General features: G+C 40.3%; 6 protein-coding genes and 1 long non-coding RNA gene across 7 annotated transcripts; 2 read left to right on the top strand and 5 right to left on the bottom strand.

The window, feature by feature from the left end:
* Window positions 1–245: 245 nt before the first annotated feature.
* Window positions 246–783, top strand: LOC116059119 (late histone H2A.L3-like). The gene has a single exon (XM_031312080.2). The coding sequence runs from the start codon at window positions 274–276 to the stop codon at window positions 655–657; it is 384 nt and encodes a 127-aa protein (XP_031167940.1). The 5' UTR covers window positions 246–273; the 3' UTR covers window positions 658–783.
* Window positions 784–2,129: 1,346 nt separating this feature from the next.
* On the bottom strand, window positions 2,130–2,559 carry LOC116059125 (histone H4). Its single transcript, XM_031312087.2, has one exon. It carries the CDS (start codon window positions 2,519–2,521, stop codon window positions 2,210–2,212), a length of 312 nt encoding a protein of 103 aa, XP_031167947.1. The 5' UTR covers window positions 2,522–2,559; the 3' UTR covers window positions 2,130–2,209.
* Window positions 2,560–3,892: 1,333 nt separating this feature from the next.
* On the bottom strand, window positions 3,893–23,524 carry LOC118496209. Its single transcript, XR_004898710.1, has 3 exons — window positions 23,359–23,524; window positions 17,911–17,914; window positions 3,893–3,903 (listed from the first exon to the last, which is right to left on the bottom strand). It is a non-coding gene; the product is annotated as an uncharacterized LOC118496209 (long non-coding RNA).
* On the bottom strand, window positions 8,420–8,900 carry LOC116059118 (histone H3). The gene has a single exon (XM_031312079.2). The coding sequence runs from the start codon at window positions 8,875–8,877 to the stop codon at window positions 8,467–8,469; it is 411 nt and encodes a 136-aa protein (XP_031167939.1). The 5' UTR covers window positions 8,878–8,900; the 3' UTR covers window positions 8,420–8,466.
* LOC116059121 (histone H2B-like) lies at window positions 10,691–11,156 on the bottom strand. Its single transcript, XM_031312082.2, has one exon. The coding sequence runs from the start codon at window positions 11,115–11,117 to the stop codon at window positions 10,740–10,742; it is 378 nt and encodes a 125-aa protein (XP_031167942.1). The 5' UTR covers window positions 11,118–11,156; the 3' UTR covers window positions 10,691–10,739.
* On the top strand, window positions 14,614–15,033 carry LOC116059124 (histone H4). Its single transcript, XM_031312086.2, has one exon. It carries the CDS (start codon window positions 14,653–14,655, stop codon window positions 14,962–14,964), a length of 312 nt encoding a protein of 103 aa, XP_031167946.1. The 5' UTR covers window positions 14,614–14,652; the 3' UTR covers window positions 14,965–15,033.
* LOC116059120 (late histone H2A.L3-like) lies at window positions 16,388–16,925 on the bottom strand. The gene has a single exon (XM_031312081.2). The coding sequence runs from the start codon at window positions 16,895–16,897 to the stop codon at window positions 16,514–16,516; it is 384 nt and encodes a 127-aa protein (XP_031167941.1). The 5' UTR covers window positions 16,898–16,925; the 3' UTR covers window positions 16,388–16,513.
* Window positions 23,525–24,021: the final 497 nt, after the last annotated feature.

The raw sequence follows: 24,021 nt of genomic DNA on the forward strand, positions 1-24,021 counted from the left end.
CTTCTGCAATGCAAAGTTTCTTTTAAAACGTACAGTAAGCTGACTTTTATTAAAAAGTGTATTAAAAATGTTAACGTATGGATCCGTCGTTTTATTCTGAAAAACCTGTTTACACTGCTAAGCGGGAGCGTTGTAGAACTCTTTTCTGATTGGGCGATCACAGTTACGTTCGAAGTATCCAATGAGCGAGCAGCTCGTCTCTATATAGCAACCGTTCTCACAATGACGAGGCACATTCTGTCGATTTACACCGAAGAATAAAGCAGCAACAAGATGTCTGGACGCGGGAAGGGTGTCGGTAAGACCAGGGCGAAGGCGAAGACCAGGTCCTCCCGGGCCGGGCTCCAGTTCCCGGTCGGTCGTGTCCACAGACATCTGAGGAAGGGGAACTTCGCTCAGCGTGTCGGTGCCGGAGCCCCCGTGTACCTGGCGGCGGTGCTGGAGTACCTGACCGCTGAGATCCTGGAGCTGGCTGGAAACGCTGCCCGCGACAACAAGAAGACCAGGATCATCCCCCGCCATCTGCAGCTGGCTGTCCGCAACGACGAGGAGCTCAACAAGCTGCTGGGCGGAGTGACCATCGCTCAGGGCGGCGTGCTGCCCAACATCCAGGCCGTCCTGCTGCCCAAGAAGACCGAGAAGCCCGCCAAGAAGTAAACAACCGGAAGAAAACACAACTACCCAAACAAACGGTTCTTTTAAGAGCCAAACACACCCAACTAAAGACGGAGCTCCTTTGTTACCATGGTTACAGTTAGTGACGGTTGGTGACTTATTTACAACAGAAAGATTACAGTTACAGACCAAATATTGAGATACTACAGGCTACATAGATGTATAATGGAAGATAAGACTATCATACAGCTATGAGACTTCTACTACTGTTGTACTTCATCTGTTTAGTTGACTGAGAAGCTGCCAAAAAAGCTAACAATCCAAACAAAAGGCTGTTTATAAAGCCTCACACGTCAAACTAAGTTCATTAATATTACATTTATTACAGGTTGTTTCACTTACAACAATAGAATATGTTAAAAGAGAAAACTATGAATACTAAACATAATGTATAACAGACGATAACAGGTTTAGTTTACTAGTTTATAATGTCGTGGACAGTCCCCTTTAATGAACTATGCAGTAAAAGGAGCAGCTTTAGCCTCAATGGCTAATTTCCAGCTGTAGTCCCCAGCCAGCTGACAATAGGCATCCTAAAATACAATGATTAACATATTAAAATCAGTTACATTACATCTATAATAACAAAAAAGGTTAAAACATACAAGAAAGTGGCACACAAACAGACAAGCACAGATAGTGGCAATGGCATTAATTCAGTCCATGCAGTTAATACAATATAAAGGATCAAATCACATCTGACAGATTAATGTGCACAGTAATAGTTATCAGACTGCCATGTTTTAAGGTATTTAGTGAAGGTGGAATATGTATGTATATCTTTGATTGTAGTGGGCAATGAATTCCAGTTTTGTAATGCCGTGACAGAAAATGATAATTGGCCAAATGTGCTTTTCCTGAATGGAATTAGGTCACCTCGTGCGGCACTTCTGGTAATGTGACTGCTGTTGTTATATAGAGAAAAACAGGTGAATATTGAGCCATCTATTCCTTCCTAACATGCATGTATCAGAATGAGTTTTACATAATAATACCCTTAATTTAAACAAGATGAAGTCTAATAGATCTAATAATATTACTCTATTGCTGACATTTAGACAGAGACAGAGGAGAAAAGTGTAATTCTGCAGATAAATCTTAAATATTCCACAGGCTGGAGCGTGCAAACACAGATTAGTTTAATCTGTTCTGAAATAATAAACAATGGAAGAAACATTAATTCAACGTCTCGTGTTTAATTCTCTACATTTATATATTTGACATGTTATAGTTCTCTCAGCTGCTGCATAGTTACATGTTTTGGAGTTCATTTGTAGGTGTACATATACACCAAACCAAATGTGATCAGTATAAATAGTACTGGGAATTGTAAGAACAGTAATGGTCACATTATCAGTTTGAGAGAGAAATAAGTGCTCATGTACATGCTAAAATAATATTTAAACAAATTGTAATAAGTCGTTCTAATTAAACTATTTCATATTATAAACATTGATAATAGTAGAGGAAAGGAGCTCTTTAAGGACGAGTGGGGGGCTCTTAAAAGAGCCGTTGTGTGGTTGATGTTGTTGGTTTAGCCTCCGAAGCCGTACAGGGTGCGGCCCTGTCTCTTCAGAGCGTACACCACATCCATGGCGGTCACCGTCTTCCTCTTGGCGTGCTCGGTGTACGTGACGGCGTCACGGATGACGTTCTCCAGGAACACCTTGAGCACACCGCGGGTCTCCTCGTAGATCAGACCGGAGATACGCTTCACTCCGCCGCGGCGAGCCAGACGGCGGATGGCGGGCTTGGTGATCCCCTGGATGTTATCACGGAGAACTTTACGGTGGCGCTTGGCGCCTCCTTTCCCGAGTCCCTTTCCTCCTTTTCCTCTTCCAGACATTTTCAGTTGAGATCGTTGAAACGAATGACTTGACGCTCCTCAAACGGCTGTATTTACGTTCTATCTGCGGACGTAAGAGAGAGCAGGTGACGTGCGTCTCGCTGGGCGGGGCCAAACGGCAGGAAGTTAAGACTCTTCCTTCTGATTGGCTTTGAGAAGTTTGAACACGTTTTATAACACAAATCAAAAGAGGACAATCATATCTTATTTCTGGTTGTACACATTAACTGATGGAGTTTACTAAAGTTTATGCAATACAAGCTTATAAATACAGTAGATGTAATAACATAAAAACCACTGCATAATGTGCTAAATGTAATAATTTTTCAATTCAATTTTATTTATAGTATCAAATCATAACAAGATTAGACCACAATCTATAATTTACAAAGACCCAACAATTACAGTAATTCGCCCAAGAGCAAGCATGTAGTGTGACAGTGGCGAGGAAAAGATAGATAGATAGATAGATAGATAGATAGATAGATAGATAGAGAGAGAGAGAGAGAGAGAGAGAGAGAGAGAGAGAGAGAGAGAGAGAGATAGATAGATAGAGAGAGAGAGAGAGAGAGACAGATAGAGAGAGAGAGACAGAGAGATAGATAGAGAGACAGAGAGATAGATAGATAGAGATAGATAGATAGATAGATAGATAGATAGATAGATAGATAGAGAGAGAGAGAGAGACAGAGAGATAGATAGATAGATAGATAGATAGAGAGAGAGAGAGAGAGACAGAGAGATAGATAGATAGATAGAGAGAGAGAGAGAGAGAGAGAGAGAGAGAGAGAGATAGAGAGAGATAGAGAGAGAGAGGTAGATAGATAGATAGATATATAGATAGAGAGAGAGAGAGAGAGATAGATGGATAGATAGATAGATAGATAGATAGATAGATTTTTATTAAATAACGGTGTTGCAGCAGCAAAATGTCAGACACACAGCACACATACAGAGTAAACATTAAATAATAGGAAACAATATACATGGAATAATAGAATACTACACGAGCAATTTTTAAAATATATACGATTTGGAAATAAAATGTACAACTGTTTGACTAGTAATGATAGGATGTAGATACACCTATTGTGCAAGGTTGTGCAAGGTGCATTCAGTGCAGTTGTGATGTATAGGAGTCTTAAAGTGTTAAAAAAGTTTAATTTAAAAACTCCTTTTAGGGAGAAGCCTCAGCAGACCCAGGCTCTTGGTAGGCGGTGTCTGACGTGCATCAAGTGTGTAAAGTCCAAGATCTTTCATAAAGTGCTGTGAGTTATATACACACAGTGTGACTGTCTATCACAGTCTGCTGTAGAAACATTGTACATCTGGTCTTCCACAGTTTTAGACAAACAATTCACAGGATTTTTTTTGTATCAGGTCTTCATGTGTTGCAGTGAGTCCATCTTCCTTTCTTTTTTTTCTCCATTGATACATACATAACAGATTTATATGACAGCGCAACACACATTTTTTTACTCTTTTCCAGAGCAGTGTACACATTTATGACCTGATATTTTTCACCCCTGTAAGAACCATCAATCATTAGTAGCCTAATCTACCTGGGATTATATCTCTTCTTCGGATTGCAACATCATTCGTTTAAAGCAGCCATATTATGCTCATTTTCAGGTTCATAATTGTATTTTAAGGTTGTACCAGAATAGGTTTACATGGTTTAATTTTCAAAAAACACCATATTTTCGTTGTACTGCACCGCTCTCTCTCACTGCTGCAGATCCTCTTTTCAGCTGGTCTCTGTTTTAGCTACAGAGTGAGACCTCTTTTCTTCTTCTTCTTCTGGACTATCTTTGATTGCACTGCACATGCCCAGTAGCTCAGATGTAGATCATGTCAGCTAGCTAGCTCCATAGACAGTAAAAGAAAGGCTGTTTCTACAACTTCAGTCAGTTGCAAGGCAGGATTAGCTGGGAGACTTCTAAATGAGGGCGCACATGGAAGTAGTTCTTTTGTAGATTATGGTGAACTTGTGTGTGTTGTAGCAGTGCTTTGCTATTGAGAACGAGGTAGCATGCTAGCGTTAGCATGCTAACGCTACGAGCTAATGGTTGCGGTTAGCCAGCTCGTTTCAGCTTGTGACGTCACAAGCCGTGCAGATTTTGACCAGCTCACCCAGAGACTGAAGGCAGGACACATTCAGAAACCGTATCTCACTCTAAACAGCATGGATGGATTTTTTTCAAAGTTTGTATGTGTGTGGAAGCACCAGAGACACAAAATAACTCCCCAAATCCCAGAAAAAGTGATTTTTTCATAATATGGGCACTTTAAAAAAAATATACCAACACCATCAGCTTTACTTTCCCCAATAGATATTACACTCAGTCCTTTGTTCCACATATTACACACATCAGCGACACCGTTATAAGTGCTCAGTCTGAGCTCCTGACTACAGAGGATGTCAAAGTCAGTCTAAGGGCCCAGGCGGCGCTGCTCTGTATTGTTTCTGTCGGTACACGATCCGTTCTGCCTGCACGATTGAGTTAACGTTATTTTAGACTGAATCAAGCTGTCAGCTAGCGGTTAGCCGAATTAGCTGTTAGCTAAACTAACATTAGCTTCCCGGTGGAGGCTAGCCATAGGCTAGCGTGGAACAGATCGTGCAGGTCGTATCCTCGGTAAAACAGTATTATTTTGCGCATGCGCAGAACGGATCGTGTACCGACAGTTTCCATTAACAGTCTGATTATTTACCAGAAAATGAAAACCGGCAGCTGATTGGACGAACGCGTCACGTGGGTCTTTTTTCTCCGGAAATTCACAGCCAGACTGTCATGGCGGCTCGTTCAGAATACGATCTCATATTGGACTAAAATAGTTCACCGAAACGTGTTTCTGAAAACATTTTAAGAGAGAAATAGGCCGTGCAGTTGCTGAATCTGTCTTCATTTCAGATCAACAAAGGTCAGTTTAAAAGATTTTCGTCAGATTTTGAGCGGTTCATCTGCTCGCCATTTCCGGGCGAGTCCCGACTGCCCTGTCTCTGACTGAGCATGTCAGGTCGGCCAAAATTAAGGCCGACGGCTCCTCGGACGGCCGACGGCACGGAACACACCGAACAGACTCGAGTCACCGACCTCGCCAGACGGTCTGATGGCCGATTATCGCGCTGGTGTGTCTTCTCTCTAACATATGAGCACTTTCCACAGCTTCTTCATGTATGTATGTAGAGGGGGAGGAGGGCTTTCTCCTTTTGTTCTCCTGAAGTCACCAACCATCTTCTTTTGTCTGAGAGGTGTGAAGGACCAGGATGTTGTCCTTAAAGAGGCAGGCAGATTTTTATTTTGAAAGGCCAGTTATTTCATGGATCCAGGATACTATGCATCCTGATAAAGTTCCCTTGGCCTTTGGAATTAAAATAGCCCCACATCATCACATACCCTTCACCATACCCCCACATCATCACATACCCTTCACCATACCCCCACATCATCTCATACCCTTCACCATACCCCCACATCATCACATACCCTTCACCATACCCCCACATCATCTCATACCCTTCACCATACCCCCACATCATCACATACCCTTCATCATACCCCACATCATCACATACCCTTCATCATACCCCCACATCATCACATACCCTTCACCATACCCCCACATCATCACATACCCTTCACCATACCCCCACATCATCACATCCCCTTCACCATACCCCCACATCATCACATACCCTTCACCATACCTAGAGATTGGCATGGTTTAATTTCAGTTAACCTAATAGCTGGTTTGATTTGCATTGAGAGATGATTTTATGGAAAGTACCCCATGCCAATCTCTGAAGACGACTTAATTTCCTGTATTCTGATACACTTTAATGCACCAATTTACGGTGTAAACACCTTTATTTATCCTATGTGAAGAAGAACAACATAGATGACAATTCAAAATATATCACAAATATAATGGAAAGTATGTTGTTGCATGTCATTGGGCATTTTTAAAGTGGGTATATGGAAATCCTGGAGCTTTCTTGATGGGTATACTGCGTCTATATACTATACTACACCACTGATTAGTAGGTAAAAACTGTCAGTAGTAGTAGTAGTATGTACATATGAGCACTTTCCACGGCTTCTTCATGTATGTAGAGGGGGAGGAGGGCTTCCTCCTTTTGTTCTCCTGAAGTCACCAACCATCTCTTTTGTCTGAGAGGTGTGAAGAACCAGGATGTTGTCCTTACACCACTCAGCCAGATGTTCCTCCATCTACCTGGCCTGATGTGTGAACAGCCCGTTCTGCATATTCAGTGTAAAGAGCATTGACCACCGTCAAGTCTGGATCCAAAACAAAAGGACATACATTTTGAATTTGCACGTGAAGTGTCCAAAACAACAATGGATACTTAACTAAGACCTAACGTAACCATCTCAAGTAAGCAAATGGTTCGTCATAATGTGTGATGTAAGGTTTTTGTCCCCAAATTCCAGCCCAAATTTAAAAACTACTTTTTACAACTTGTACATTTAGCATTTATTTTTTTAAGCACCAGCATGGAACACACACTATGTGGACATTACTGTAGCTAATCCTAGGGCAAATATATATATATATATATATATATATATATATATATATATATATATATATATATATATATATGTCATTTCTTTTCATCCGCACCTTACTCATCTATATATCTGTTTATATACTGTCTGTTTATATAAGGGTGCATGTTTATTGTATAAATATGGTTGTTTTAATTACTATTATTATTATAACTAATTCTATTTTTTTTCCATTTCTTATACTTTATGTATATTGTTTCCCCTCTGTCACTACTTAATGTGTATTTGTGTTATTCTGATGTATGTTTAATGTGCTGTAGCACAGAAAATTCCCATTAATAAAGTCTATTTTATCGTATCTTATAAGGTGTTTTTTACATATTTTTATTGCAATATTTATATTCTATATGTACAGTATGTTTCCAACTGTTGCAGTACTTTGCTCTATTGTTTATTTCTGAGGCCAATCCCATGTAAGTGTAAACTTGCTCTGGTAATACTGCTGAAATCAGCTTATAATAAGCTGATTTCACTTCAGCATCACAATGTTTGGTCAGCCAGTGTAACATTCCCTCTTATTTCATTCATTTCCTCATCATGTACATACTGTAATTACACCTATGCATAGCCATATTATACTGCTCTTCATACTATCCATCCTGCACATACTTATTCTTACTATTCTTATGTTACCACACTGCACATAGCTGTACATACTGCACATATGTCTATGATTCATACAGAATATCCATATTTATTCTGTTTTTATTACTATATATTCTGTTAATACAATGCATATATCTATATTATTCTTACTAGTATAATGTCACTGCTACTACATTGCACATATCTGTACATGCTGTTCATTTTACATAGCCATATTTATTCTGCTCTTATAACACTGCACTATATTTCTTGTCCTGTCTATACTTGTATATCATATTGCACTTTTCTGCTTTTTTTTTTTTGCACTTCTGGTTGAACGCAAACTGCATTTTGCTGTCTCTGTACTTATGACAATACATACATATACTCTGCACAATGACAATAAAGTTGAATCTAGTCTAGTTACTGTCCATTTGTATGATTTTATCCAACCCCTTGGAATAGGCCAAACACTCAGTGCGTGTTGATGTGTACCTAATTTACTGTTCACTTACCCTACACTTAACAGATATATGGTAGTTGTCTGTTGGTCTACACAATTTCATACATATCTAACTATCAACATTAAAATAAAACTTATAAGTCACAATAACACTGCTGAAACTGGTCTGAGAATTAAATCCTTTCCCAAATATGTCAATACAAATTATACATACATGAATAGAGGAGAGTTTGCTCTTTAAGTGTTTGTGTTGTGGCTCTTAAAAGAGCCTTTTTGTGAGTGTGTTGTGGTGCTGAGTGAGTTTAAGCCCTCTCTCCGCGGATGCGGCGGGCCAGCTGGATGTCTTTGGGCATGATGGTGACCCTCTTGGCGTGGATGGCGCACAGGTTGGTGTCCTCGAACAGGCCGACCAGGTAAGCCTCGCTGGCCTCCTGCAGAGCCATGACGGCGGAGCTCTGGAAGCGCAGGTCGGTCTTGAAGTCCTGAGCGATCTCCCTCACCAGGCGCTGGAAGGGCAGCTTGCGGATGAGCAGCTCGGTGGACTTCTGGTAGCGACGGATCTCCCTCAGAGCCACGGTACCGGGCCTGTAACGGTGAGGCTTCTTCACTCCGCCGGTGGCCGGGGCGCTCTTACGGGCAGCCTTGGTGGCCAGCTGCTTCCTGGGAGCTTTTCCTCCGGTGGATTTACGGGCGGTCTGCTTGGTTCTGGCCATTTCAGTTTCTCTGTCTTCTCTGTGTTCACAGCTAAAGAAAGAATGCCGGGAGACGGAGAACAGCGGCTTTTTAAAGGAACTGCCGGAGCCACGGCGGCGCTGATTGGTCCAGGCCGGGTGACACGCGCGCTCTAGCTGAGTTACTATTGGACAAAGGGAATTCAAACTTAACCGCTCGCACAACGGCTGAATAACGGCCACAGAAAGACTCCTACTTCCTTCTTTCTTTTGTGTTTGAGGCGATCATTTGAGTATCCACAGAAAAAAGAGAGAAAAGGTATATATTATAGGCCTTTGTTTTAAAGAGAAAATTCACAACTTTTCTGTTTGTCTTTTTGAGTTAAAATGAACCTATTTTGCACAATAAAAGAAACAGAAAAAAACCCAAATACTAACAAAAAAATTGTGAATGCTGCGTTCCTTTATGTAAAAACTCTTACACTCTTATGTGTTTTACAACAACCTAGAAAAGTGACAAAAAATTCAAGAAAGCAAGAAAAAAAAGAAGGAATAGGTTCAAAGAAGGCAACAAAAACGTCACATTTTTGGTAGAAAAAGTCTATATAAAGAGGTACAATGGCCTTGGAACTGAAAAACAGTCCTCCAGAGGACCCCTAGGGGGACACAGACCCCCATTTGAGAAACACTGATCTAAGTGAATGGAGTGATAGTTAGAAAATGTATGCTGTATATTTTTCCATGTCAATAAAGTTGAAGTTCAAATGTCTTTAATGTCCCCAAGGGGCAATTTGGTTCACAACAGATAGCAAACACATACACATTTGCACAAAAACGCATAAAAACATTAGATACTAGATAGATAAGAGCATAAATACACATATACACTATACGCAAATAAATGAAAAAATGGTCAGGGATGGCAGATGACCTATAGTTTGTTGAGAAACCCAACAGCTGATGGTACAAATGATCTCAGGCATCTGTTAGACCGGGCACGTTTCCGAAAGGTATACGTCCTTCCTGATGGTAGGAGGCCAGTGTAGTGGGTGAGTGATGTTAGCCAGAATGGCCGTTGCCCTCTGTGTGGCTCTGGCCTAATACACATACCCAATGCTGTTGAGGTCAGTGCCAATTATTTTCCGACATATGTTTACAGTTTTTCCCATATTGTAATTGAAATTGAAATAGACATGAGGGAGATGAGCAGAACAGTGGTGGTTGACTTTGTTCAGTGTGAGGGTGGAGGCTATTTCTGAGCGTTCAACAGAGTGACATGCTAAGTTGAAATACTATGTTTTGTGACAACAATGCTAATGCCAGTATTTCCTCCGTGTTTCGGCCTGCGTTGTTATCAACGGCCCAGTCTCCCAGCCAGGCGGCCGGGTCACCGTAAACTCTAACAGCTGGGAGCTGGTGTCGGCCATCTGGAGCTGTAATGAAGCCTAGTATGAAATACACGTTATTTACACATTTATGTTGAATATTTTATTTGTAGCCTACTAAAAAGATAAAGGATTTTGAGACGGTGTTCAATCTACCATAAGTTCTGTCAGGACAATAAAGAGGGACATAACACGGGTTTGAGTATATATGTGTCCGTATATATATATACACACACACACATATATACACACATACATATGGACACATATACACACACTCAAACCCATGTTATGTCCCTCTTTATTGTCCTGACAGAACTTATGGTGTGTATATATACACACATATATACATACATGTGTGTATATATGAAAATATATACATCTTTATCTGTGTATATACACATTTGTGCGATGGTTGCCTAAACAAGTTGCTTTATAGAGTGAAAGCCGAGCTCTTAGTAGAATGAGTGTGTGGCTCTTAAAAGAGCCGTTGTGTTGTCTTGGTAACAGCGGGCCAGTTTACTTGGAGCTGGTGTACTTGGTGACGGCCTTGGTGCCCTCAGACACGGCGTGCTTGGCCAGCTCCCCGGGCAGCAGCAGCCTCACGGCGGTCTGGATCTCCCGGGAAGTGATGGTGGAGCGCTTGTTGTAGTGAGCCAGACGGGAGGCCTCACCGGCGATGCGCTCAAAGATGTCGCTCACAAACGAGTTCATGATGCCCATGGCCTTGGAGGAGATGCCGGTGTCGGGGTGGACCTGCTTCAGCACCTTGTAAACGTAGATGGCGTAGCTCTCCTTCCTGCTCTTTCTCCTCTTCTTGCCGCCCTTGGCGGCGGTCTTGGTCACGGCTTTCTTGGAGCCCTTCTTGGGCGCTTTGACGGTGGCTTCTGCTGGCATGTTTACTTCGTTTAGGGTCTCCTGAAACGACTGACTCAAACACACCCCGGCCGCTTTACTTATATTCGTTCTATGCAAATTTAAGTGTGCTGTTGCGCGCAGAGGATTGGCTGAGCTTTGTGGTTGAGACTGAGCATGCGCAAACAGAAATAAACCGCCCTACATTTCACAATGAGGCTATATAGGTCTTGCCTTCAATATTGATCCTCTTGTACGTTTCCCCCGATTTTGTTACAAACAGAGGTGGATGTTAAAAGGTAGATGTAGATGAAAGTTCAGGGCCAGACTTTTAATATATGCCAGTGTTTTTTAAAAACAGATTATAAGTATCCAGTTGAAACAGGTCAGCGTTGACTGATGGTCTAATGTCTTTTATTACATAAACCAACGTAAGAGCTGAACAGAAATTGAACAGACAGAAAACAAGATAGAGTCACGACCCCCCCAGAATAATGAGGTCTGTGTTAGATCCTGTCACTGCCGTAAACTCCATACACTGTCTAAGATTTGGCTCTTTGCCGGCCACTTTTTATTATATCTTTCATAATTCAAACAATGCTTGGCTCGAAGTTTTTTTATTCATAGCCATGATCTGACCATAGTCCAGTCCCTCCAGAAAAACGTGATTATACGATCGCATAATTCAATGCATAATCAGCCAAAGTCCGCATATTTATGCGGGGGGCCGCATTTTTTCAAATACGCCGCACTTTCGCCGCATAAATTGTCGATTTACGCGCAAAATATGCGGGGCTTGCATGATTTCATAATCCCTGCATTTTAGTTGCAAAAAAAGTCACACATATCTTAGCAGAAAGTTGAAAAATGTTGCGTTTACTTCACACAAGAGCAGCCGTTTTCCCCTGTTGCCATGGGAACGTTATGAAGTGACGTAATTACGAGACATGAACGTCATCGAAAAGCTGCAAGCCCCGCGATGAAGCCACGAGGAAACCGCAGTTTTTGCAAGTTCTACATCGCAAAGGGGAATAAATATCCCGCATATTCCATCGCATTTTTTTTTTTAAAAAAAACGTGCCGCATAATCAAGGATTTTTGCCCTCAACAATCACAAAAAAACTCCACATTTTTCTGGAAGGACTGATAGTCCTGAAGCAACAATGCTGTTATGAATGCACAAAGCATATGTTACATGTGCTATTTCTGTCTGTAAGTTATTCTATGTCTTGCAGTATGTAAACACCTTCTCTGCTGTTTGGGTTCATGTTTAGTTGCCACTTTGTGTAGTAAAATAGTTCACTTTATAGCAGTGCTGTGCAGAGCCAATGCTGCTGGTTCTGCCGGTGCAAATATATTTTAGCCTGAATAGATTAAAATCTACAGGTTATTGTTTATATTGTTATTACAAACTTTTTAGACTGAGCTTTGTTGGTTGAGCATGTTGTAGACCAGTCATTCGGACCACTGATTTATCAAGAATAGGTCGAATATAGTAACAAATACAAATAGAAAAAGAGACACAAACTTAAAAAAAAAAGCCCTAAAAACTTTGGAAAAAAAACACAGTAGAAGGAATGCAACACTAGGGCGACAAAAGGGACAAAAAAATTCCAAAATGCGACAAATTTTGAAAAAAGTGACAAAATCTTTGAAAAAAGCAATGAAGAAAGGCAAGAATGGGTCAAAACTGCAGCTTTTGACATTTTTGTGTTATTTCCCCATGGTTTTGAATCTTTTTCCAACATTTTTGTCATTTTTCTCAACTTTTTTTATGATATTTTTCCCCTCAAATGCTATAAAATAGAATAAAGCACCCAAATTCAGTGAAAGTAGTCAACTGATCATTTTACTTTATAACAAGCATTGTAGGGAACCCTCCACGTTACTTTTTTTTTTTGAAAATTATGTTGAAAGAAACCCAAATTTCTGATATAGAAACTTTTTGAAAATGGGTCAAATTTGACCCGAGGTCATCAGGAGGGTTGAGTGTTCGGTAAGAACTCAGAACAAACATTTTAATCTACAACATTGTTTTGGGCAATTCACGCGTAAATTAAGACTGTATGTCCTTTTGTTTTGGATCCAGACTTGACGGTGGTCAATGCTCTTTACACTGAATATGTAGAACGGGCTGTTCACACATCAGGCCAGGTAGATGGAGGAACATCTGGCTGAGTGGTGTAAGGACAACATCCTGGTCCTTCACACCTCTCAGACAAAAGAGATGGTTGGTGACTTCAGGAGAACAAAAGGAGGAAGCCCTCCTCCCCCTCTACATACATGAAGAAGCCGTGGAAAGTGCTCATATGTACATACTACTACTACTACTGACAGTTTTTACCTACTAATCAGTGGTGTAGTATAGTATATAGACGCAGTATACCCATCAAGAAAGCTCCAGGATTTCCATATACCCACTTTAAAAATGCCCAATGACATGCAACAACATACTTTCCATTATATTTGTGATATATTTTGAATTGTCATCTATGTTGTTCTTCTTCACATAGGATAAATAAAGGTGTTTACACCGTAAATTGGTGCATTAAAGTGTTTCAGTATACAGGAAATGAAGTCGTCTTCAAAGATTGGCATGGGGTACTTTCCATAAAATCATCTCCCAATGCAAATCAAACCAGCTATTAGGCTAACCGTCATGTAAAGGCTAACCGTAGCCGGTAGCCGGTAGTGTAAGCCGGATGTCTTAGATGACTGGACGTCATCGTCACTAACCGACATAAAACCATGCCAGTCTCTAGGTATGGTGAAGGGTATGTGATGATGTGGGGGTATGGTGAAGGGTATGTGATGATGTGGGGGTATGGTGAAGGGTATGTGATGATGTGGGGGTATGGTGAAGGGTATGTGATGATGTGGGGGTATGATGAAGGGTATGTGATGATGTGGGGGTATGATGAAGGGTATGTGATGATGTGGGGGTATGGTGAAGGGGATGTGATGATGTGGGGCTATTTTAATTCCAAAGGCCAAGGGAACTTTATCAGGATGCATAGTATCCTGGATCCATGAAATAACTGGCCTTTAAAAATAAAAGTCTGCCTGCCTCTATGGGAATTTAACATAGGGATGTACTCCCTTTTGTTGCCAGCGGTTTAGACATTAATGGCTGTGTGTTGAGTTATTTTGAGGGGACAGCACATTTACACTGTTAAACAAGCTGTACACTTCATACTTTACATTGTAGCAAAGTGTAATTTGTCCCATTAAAAGATATAATGATATATTTATAAAAATATGAGGGGTGTACTCACTTTTGAGATATTTATACAATACAGTATACCCACTACAATACATTAGTCTACACCACTGCTACTAAACCTACTAAGTTAATGTGTACAACCAGAAATAAGATATGATTGTCCTCTTTTGATTTGTGTTATAAAACGTGTTCAAACTTCTCAAAGCCAATCAGAAGGAAGAGTCTTAACTTCCTGCCGTTTGGCCCCGCCCAGCGAGACGCACGTCACCTGCTCTCTCTTACGTCCGCAGATAGAACGTAAATACAGCCGTTTGAGGAGCGTCAAGTCATTCGTTTCAACGATCTCAACTGAAAATGTCTGGAAGAGGAAAAGGAGGAAAGGGACTCGGGAAAGGAGGCGCCAAGCGCCACCGTAAAGTTCTCCGTGATAACATCCAGGGGATCACCAAGCCCGCCATCCGCCGTCTGGCTCGCCGCGGCGGAGTGAAGCGTATCTCCGGTCTGATCTACGAGGAGACCCGCGGTGTGCTCAAGGTGTTCCTGGAGAACGTCATCCGTGACGCCGTCACGTACACCGAGCACGCCAAGAGGAAGACGGTGACCGCCATGGATGTGGTGTACGCTCTGAAGAGACAGGGCCGCACCCTGTACGGCTTCGGAGGCTAAACCAACAACATCAACCACACAACGGCTCTTTTAAGAGCCCCCCACTCGTCCTTAAAGAGCTCTTCTCCTCCATTTATCATATATGTTCACAGCATGAAATAGTTTAATTAGAAGGACTTATTACAATTTGTTTAAATATTATTTTAGCATGTACATGAGCACTTATTTCTCTCTCAAACTGACAATGTGACCATTACTGTTCTTACAATTCCCAGTACTATTTATACTGATCACATTTGGTTTGGTGTATATGTACACCTACAAATGAACTCCTAAACATGTAACTATGCAGCAGCTGAGAGAACTAGAACATGTCAAATATATAAATGTAGAGAATTAAACACGAGACGTTGAATTAATGTTTCTTCCATTGTTTATTATTTCAGAACAGATTAAACTAATCAGTGTTTGCACGCTCCAGCCTGTGGAATATTTAAGATTTATCTGCAGAATTACACTTTTCTCCTCTGTCTCTGTCTAAATGTCAGCAATAGAGTAATATTATTAGATCTATTAGACTTCATCTTGTTTAAATTACGGGTATTATTATGTAAAACTCATTCTGATACATGCATGTTAGGAAGGAATAGATGGCTCAATATTCACCTGTTTTTCTCTATATAACAACAGCAGTCACATTACCAGAAGCGAGGTGACCTAATTCCATTCAGGAAAAGCACATTTGGCCAATTATCATTTTCTGTCACGGCATTACAAAACTGGAATTCATTGCCCACTACAATCAAAGATATACATACATATTCCACCTTCACTAAATACCTTAAAACATGGCAGTCTGATAACTATTACTGTGCACATTAATCTGTCAGATGTGATTTGATCCTTCATATTGTATTAACTGCATGGACTGAATTAATGCCATTGCCACTATCTGTGCTTGTCTGTTTGTGTGCCACTTTCTTGTATGTTTTAACCCTTTCTGTTTAGGCCTGCTGTTATTATAGATGTAATGTAACTGATTGTAATATGTTAATCATTGTATTTTAGGATGCCTATTGTCAGCTGGCTGGGGACTACAGCTGGAAATTAGCCGTTGAGGCTAAAGCTGCTCCTTTTACTGCATAGTTTATTAAAGGGGACTGTCCACGACATTATAAACTAATAAACTAAACCTGTTATACATTATGTTTAGTATTCATAGTTTTCTCTTTTAACAAATTCTATTGTTGTAAGTGAAACAACCTGTAATAAATGTAATATTAATGAACTTAGTTTGACGTGTGAGGCTTTATAAACAGCCTTTTGTTTGGATTGTTAGCTTTTTTGGCAGCTTCTCAGTCAACTAAACAGATGAAGTACAACAGTAGTAGAAGTCTCATAGCTGTATGATAGTCTTATCTTCTATTATACATCTATGTAGCCTGTAGTATCTCAATATTTGATCTGTAATTGTAATCTTTCTGTTGTAAATAAGTCACCAACCGTCACTAACTGTAACCATGGTAACAAAGGAGCTCCGTCTTTAGTTGGGTGTGTTTGGCTCTTAAAAGAACCGTTTGTTTGGGTAGTTGTGTTTTCTTCCGGTTGTTTACTTCTTGGCGGGCTTCTCGGTCTTCTTGGGCAGCAGGACGGCCTGGATGTTGGGCAGCACGCCGCCCTGAGCGATGGTCACTCCGCCCAGCAGCTTGTTGAGCTCCTCGTCGTTGCGGACAGCCAGCTGCAGATGGCGGGGGATGATCCTGGTCTTCTTGTTGTCGCGGGCAGCGTTTCCAGCCAGCTCCAGGATCTCAGCGGTCAGGTACTCCAGCACCGCCGCCAGGTACACGGGGGCTCCGGCACCGACACGCTGAGCGAAGTTCCCCTTCCTCAGATGTCTGTGGACACGACCGACCGGGAACTGGAGCCCGGCCCGGGAGGACCTGGTCTTCGCCTTCGCCCTGGTCTTACCGACACCCTTCCCGCGTCCAGACATCTTGTTGCTGCTTTATTCTTCGGTGTAAATCGACAGAATGTGCCGCTTCACTGAGAGAACCTTCCTTATATAGAGACAAACTGCTCGCTCATTGGCTACATCGAACGTAACTGTGATCGCCCAATCAGAAAAGAGTTCTGCAACGCTTCCGCTTAGCAGTGTAAACAGGTTTTGTTTTTCAGAATAAAACGACGGACCGAACATACGGTAACCTTATTAATACACTTTTTTAAATAAAAAGTCAGATTACTGATTGTTTTAAAAGAAACGGGCTCCTTGTGGATGGACACACACACACACACCTCATAACATCACACACACACACACACACACACACACACACACACACACACACACCTCATAACAACACACACACACACACACACACACACAAACACACGCAGACACACACACACACACACACACACACACACACACACACACACACACCTCATAACATCACACACACACACACACACACACACACACACACACACACAGACACACATACACACACACACACACACACACACACACACACACACCTCATAACATCACACACACACACACACGCACAGTTCAGTGAAATGATGATGATCTGCTCTCTCATAATGTGTAAGTACCGCTGGTGTCCAGAAGGTGGTGCTGTGACTCCACTCTTGTCACCACCAGACTCCATGCAGAAAATCAACAATTTAATCATTCATCATCAGTCAGATATATTTGTGTCTGCAGCAGCAGGCATCAGATCTGATCTGATGAATGATATAATGAAGTAGAATCAGACAGGTGAAGAAGTATTCTGTCATTAACGATATCATTTAAAATGTGTGTCCAAAAAGTAACGTACAAAACGATTCACACTCAAAGATAGAAAGTGCAAATAGTTAAAAGTGTGACAGTGACAGCTGAAGGCTGGATTATCAACGTGGGGCCCATGTTGGTGATTGATTGTTTGTGTGATTAATTGAGTAACTGTTTGACAATGTGCACAATTAAAATCTAGTATAGACTAGTCTGGTCTGTCCTGTTCAGTAGATAGATAGATAGATAGATAGATAGATAGATAGATAGATAGATAGATAGATAGATAGATAGATAGATAGAAAAGATACTAAATAAAAAATCCACAGTAATGTACTATAAGGGATGTATAAGCATGAGAGGCTTGCAGTGACAGGACAGTGACTGACCCTGGGATTAAGTCTGCGTGGTGAGGTGCTCTCTGAGAGGGGGTGTCATGGTGGTGGTGTCTAGAGACCAGCATTAAATATGGACAATATAAGAGACTAATGTAGACATAGTAATATGAAAACTATAGCAGTGCAAGGATACAGTTAAAAAAAAAGACAGCATTAAATATGGGCATTATAAGAGAATAAAGTAGACAGTAGGATAGACACAAACCACAGTGTACACGAGTGTGTGTTTCCGACCGGAGGGATTTTTGCAGTTCCTAGAACCCTTTTTTTCTCGTGTTCCGACTGGACCAATTTGGGGATTTCTAAGTTCCTCTGGCCAGAGTTCCTGTAACTCTTTCAGCTCCTACTTCAGGGCAGGCTCTCTGTTCCCTTTTCAGAGTATGAACCTATGTCAACGAGGGTTAGGTTTCCGGTACAGACAGACCAACAACGAGACAATCTTATTCATCACTTATTTCACTTATGACAACGTTTTAGGCGAGAAATTAACTGTTTAGATTTCGAATATAGGCAGTCTTGCGAAAATTGATGCCGAATTGACAATTTGCTTCAAAGTTTTCGGAGTTCAGAAGCTCCATGAAGTGAGGCGACAGCCAGCAGGCGCCTGCCCCGACCGCTAGCTCGTCGCTCGGCCAGTCATGCTCAGAGACCCCGAGGTAAGCTGGAGGTCTCTCAAACCGGTCTCACACACACACACACACACACACACACACACACACACACACACACACACACACACACACACACACACACACACACACACACACACACCCTGCTGTAAGCTGGAGGTCTCTCAAACCGGTCTCACACACACACACACACACACACACACACCCTGCTGTAAGCTGGAGGTCTCGTAAATAAGAGGCTTTTATTTCGCCGTTGACGGTTCCTTTGTTTAAATATCACAAGACATGTCCATCATAAGATTAACAGGAACCTGTGGTCAACTGTCTTTTCGGAGTTAAACTCCACAAGCTTGTTCTGTGGCTGGCCGGCCGTCACACACACACACACACACACACACACACACACACACACACACACACACACACGTAGTGCGTCTCACTATCTTTGTGGGGACCCGTCATTGACATAATGCATTCCCTAGCCCCTTACCCTAACCTTAACCATCACCACTAAATGCCTAACCTTAACCCTTACCCTCACCCTAACCATAACCTAATTCTAACCCTAATCCTAAAACCAAGTCTTAACCCTCAAACAGCCCTTTAAACTTGTGGGGTCCAGCATTTTGGCCCCACAAAGCTGTCCATACCCCACAAGTATACTGTATTCCCGGTTTTTGGACCCCATGAATATAGTTAAACAAGAACACACACACACACACACACACACACACACACACACACACACACACACACACACGTCCACAGCGCCGCAGGCAGAGGCGGGGGAGAAAGAGATACCCTATATGTATGCTATATACATTAGATTTAGTATTTAGTTCATACTTTTTTTGGTGTATTTGTTTTCTGATTTTAACGCTATAAAGATCGTTGCCGTGCTTACATCACTCCCTTACCCCTCCTACCAGTCCCATGGCCACTTGGCCAGTGCGAATGCAATTGGAAAAAACGTTTTTGGGGGAGAGTCGTTAGTAGATCTGTTAAGAAGTCGACTTTTCCTATAACTACGTTCCTGTTACTACTTGGTCGGAAAGCGGCTAATATCAGAGGTTTGAAGTAATGCGGTTACAGCCATTGTTGAAGTTTACACTGTGCTCACAGTTGTTTATATAGGCCTAGTAGTTTTTTGGTACAGTAATCCAGCCAAAACAGTAGATAAACTACGACTCAGCTGGGTTTTTGTGACACAATTAGGGATGCACCGAATCCAGATTTTTGGGGTTCGGCCGAATACCGAATCCACTGGTTAAGATTCTGCTGAATCCTCGTCCCATCTTCAGTCCATGAACACAGTGAACACATTAATGAAGTAAACAACGTCCATAGCAGTGCATTAAATGCCAAAGCATGTGCTTCGGCAACGTGTGCTTGTACGCTGGAAGTGATGGACTCGTACTTTTCAGGGTTGATTTTGTCAGTAAAAAAGCGCCTGGAGGGGATTTTGTAACGTGGCTCAAGCAGATGGAGTAGCTCGTTGAATCCAGTGTCTTCCACTATGCCAGAGGGCTGCAAGACAGTGGCTATCATTTTCCCAATTGCTGCATGAATGGCTTTGGCTCGTGGGTGATCTGATGCCCACTGTTTGTTCGGTGTAGGGCTAGCAAAGCTGGTAATGGTCTTCTGGTTAACACCAGTTTTTAACAGTGACTGTCCTTCCTTTGTTGTACCTGAAGTTGCTGTGTTTCGGCTGCTGTCTGTAGATTCCTTCATGCACAACTCGTATTCTTTTGGATGTTGTTGTGTATAGTTTAGGGTCCTCGCCACAACGAGACAAATCAGCATTGTAAATTGAACATGTAGCTGGACTTGAATGGCCTTCTTTTGACTGAAAGTTCTGCCAAACTACACTTTTTCTGCTCACCAGTTCCATTTCCACTTCCTCACAGCCTACTGCATTGAACGCTCCACCTACGTAAACACCTTCCCGTAATCAACGGCGCCGTCATTACGTCGTCCAGCGTAGCGCACGTAGTGCAAGCGTAGGGATCGCTGGACAAAAATTCTAAGGTTCGGCAGACACCGAACCCCATCAAAAAGCCCAATATTCAGCTGAATCAGAAGCCGAACCCTGGATTCAGTGCATCCCTAGGCACAATCACTGTTTTTAAGTTTTGAAACATTGAATTTTTTGCTAAAAACTTTATTTATAGACTTTGCTGTCATAATTTGGTTGTGTTTTGCACATAGACAGTATATAACGGACCAACAGGTCCCGTGTCTCTGGACGGAGACCAGTGAAGGATATTAGAAGATCTTTCCCGGTGATGGCTGAGCGTTACTGAGCAGCCTCCAACTGAGCTTGAAGACGTAGATGTGACGTGAGCAACCTGTCTGAAAGTTGGAAGTCTTCTGGTAGCTGTGCCAAGAGAAATCTCAATCATTCCCAATCTAGCAGAGACGGAGAGCGTAGGTATATGTAAGGAGATAACATAGACACAGGCTAATTATTGATCACTAAAATGATAGTTAACATTAGTAATTACACTAGCAGCTAATGGAAGTCCAAACTGCCTGAGAGCTTCTCCTGTACTATACGGTAATTCCTCTACTATGAGACAGTAAGTCTCGTGGTTATGACCCAATCGTTAGCCTATTTTTATAAAAACGTCTGCTACGGAGCCATAACGTGAGCTACAAGGTAATGGAGCCTTTTATACATTGTCGTGTTTCTTTAGAAATAAACAACGGACAAATAGAGTCTTTAAACTCTTCAGATGTAAAGTTATTCTCTGTCAAAGTGACGTCAAAATGAATGGCAGTCAATGGGATGCTAACGGGAGGTGATGGCTTGGTAGCATCAAAACGGCGCCATTGGAGCTACGCGGTCCGAGGAGAAGCTGACCCCCTTGGTTTTGCATCTGAAATGTTGCATGGGTCTTCTTTATCAAAAGCCACTGACGTATTTAAAGGGCTCTAAAAAAACATTCTGATGGCATCACACTTTCTGTGAACTCAGAGAGAACAAAGGACCGTCAAACCAGCTGGAGCCCACTGAGCAAATGTTTTCCGGGTGACGCATCAGTGGAAGATTGTGAATGTGAAGAATGTGTATCCGGTATTCAAAGGTCATATTCTCCAAAAATGTACACACTCAGCAGTAAAAGTACACAATTATTCTCTGTAGTTGCTTAAAATGCAAACTGCAAAATATTTAAAGGGGGAAAAAATAACGTTTGTGTAAGTTGCAATATTTTCAATGTTTGAATCATCTTCTAATGGATTACGTTACTAATTCAACAAATTGTAATCAGTAACTGAATACATTTTAAAGTAATTATCCTACCCAACTCTGTATACATATAAATTCTATAATATAAATCTATGAAGAAATTTTTTTATATAAATAAATACATTAAAAAAGTATTTTTTATATAAAAAACATAATAAAAAAACTATATAAAAGTTAGAAAAAATCTAAAATAATGAAATAAATTAAAATAACATAAGATTTTATTGTCTGTTCACAAAACAATCTTGCATTGCCTGCTCCAACATTCCACATAAAAACACAAAAGCATAAAAAATAAAAGTAATTATTAAAAAATTAAAAAATTAAAAAATTAAAAAATTAAAAAATTAAAAAATTAAAAAATTAAAAAATTAAAATATTAAAAAATTCAAAATAGAAAGAGTAAATAAATAAAAAAATTAAAATTAAAAATAAAACTTTGTCTGCTCAACATAAAAACACAAAAGCATAAAAAATAAAAGTAATTATAAAAAAAGAAAATAAAAATAAATTAAAAAAAAAAAAATAAAAATAAAAAAAATAAAAAATAAAAAATAAAAAATTAAAAATTAAAAATTAAAAATTAAAAATAAAAAATAAAAAAAAAATAAAAAAATAAAAAAATAAAAAATAAAAAGAATCAATAAATAAAAAAATAAAAAATAAAACTTTGTCTGCTCAACATTAAAACACAAAAGCACACACCCTCCAGTAATCACCAACAAGATATGATATATAACCAAACTAAACATATAATAATAATGCTTTTAATAGAGCTTTATTAAAGTCTTACAAAATACAAGTTATAACTAGACAAACAGTAGGCTACATATCATACCAGAAAACAAACAAACAAACATACTTAATAAATCAATAACAAGCTTAAATAAGGAACAAACCAGTGCTAATGTGCAAAATTTGCTAAGAAGGTGCATCCAGTGCATAGAGTCCTTCATAAAGTGTGTATTTGCATATCTATTTTACTTTATATAATATGATTTTGTGAAATAAGGGGCTGGACCAAATGAGCTATTTGCTTCCGCCTGCTCCTTCTCGAATTAATCCCTTTTATATTTTTTATTTTGTTTTTTTGTTGTTAGATTCTGATTGTTTGTGTTTTATTTTATGTCTTGCAACATTCTTGATTGTTCGAGATAAATAAATAAATGAAATGAAATGAAAGTTTAGATCACAAGTTCAGTATGTAAGGAGCTGTTTGTGGTCTAAACTTCCCCTCCGTTCAGTGAGCTCCTGTTTGCAGACGTCCTTTATAACAGTCTGTTATATACGTATAACCATACAGCATCTCGTCTTCCATAGTTTGAAGCATACCATACATATGATTATTTGCATGAATTCCTTGTGCTTCTCTGATAATACATCATCCAGAGCTGTATAGTAACAAAGTAGAACTACTTCACTACTCTACTTAAGTACTAAAAGGCTGTATCTGTACTCTACTGGAGTATTATTTTTTTCTCCTACTTCCACTTTTACTTTTACTTTTGCTACATATTTTCGATGAATTAAATACTTTTACTCCGATAGATTTTTTTATGTGCTGCATCGTTACTCGTTACTGTTGTGAATCCCTCACGCTACGGAGACTGTAGGTTACAGTGTGTGTACGTTAGTTACGTACGCCAATTACAGTAATTTACGCAAGAAATCCCCGAGATCGCGTTACTGAATGTTAACCGTTTTACCCTGTGATAAGCTGCTAGTTTATCTGTATTTTGATAGCTTGCTAACTTTCCTGTTCATCACACACGTTACTAGCTAGTGTGTGATAACTTTTTTCGGGGGCTTTAATCGTTACTGTGCTGGAGAGAGGATGTTCATTTTACTTGCACAGTGTGATACTTGTACATTTTATTTCAGTATTTGTTAATATTTGTTATTTTTAATATAATATATTTAATATTTGTTAATTCCTTTGGCTACAGCCTTGGCTAAACATTTGACATCATATAAACAATATGATATTCAAACTTTTGACTGCTTTCTTTAATAACTAAATAACACAATACTTGTACTTTTACT

Source organism: Sander lucioperca, chromosome 11, assembly GCF_008315115.2.
Source record: "Sander lucioperca isolate FBNREF2018 chromosome 11, SLUC_FBN_1.2, whole genome shotgun sequence".
NCBI classification, from domain to species: Eukaryota; Metazoa; Chordata; class Actinopteri; order Perciformes; family Percidae; genus Sander; species Sander lucioperca.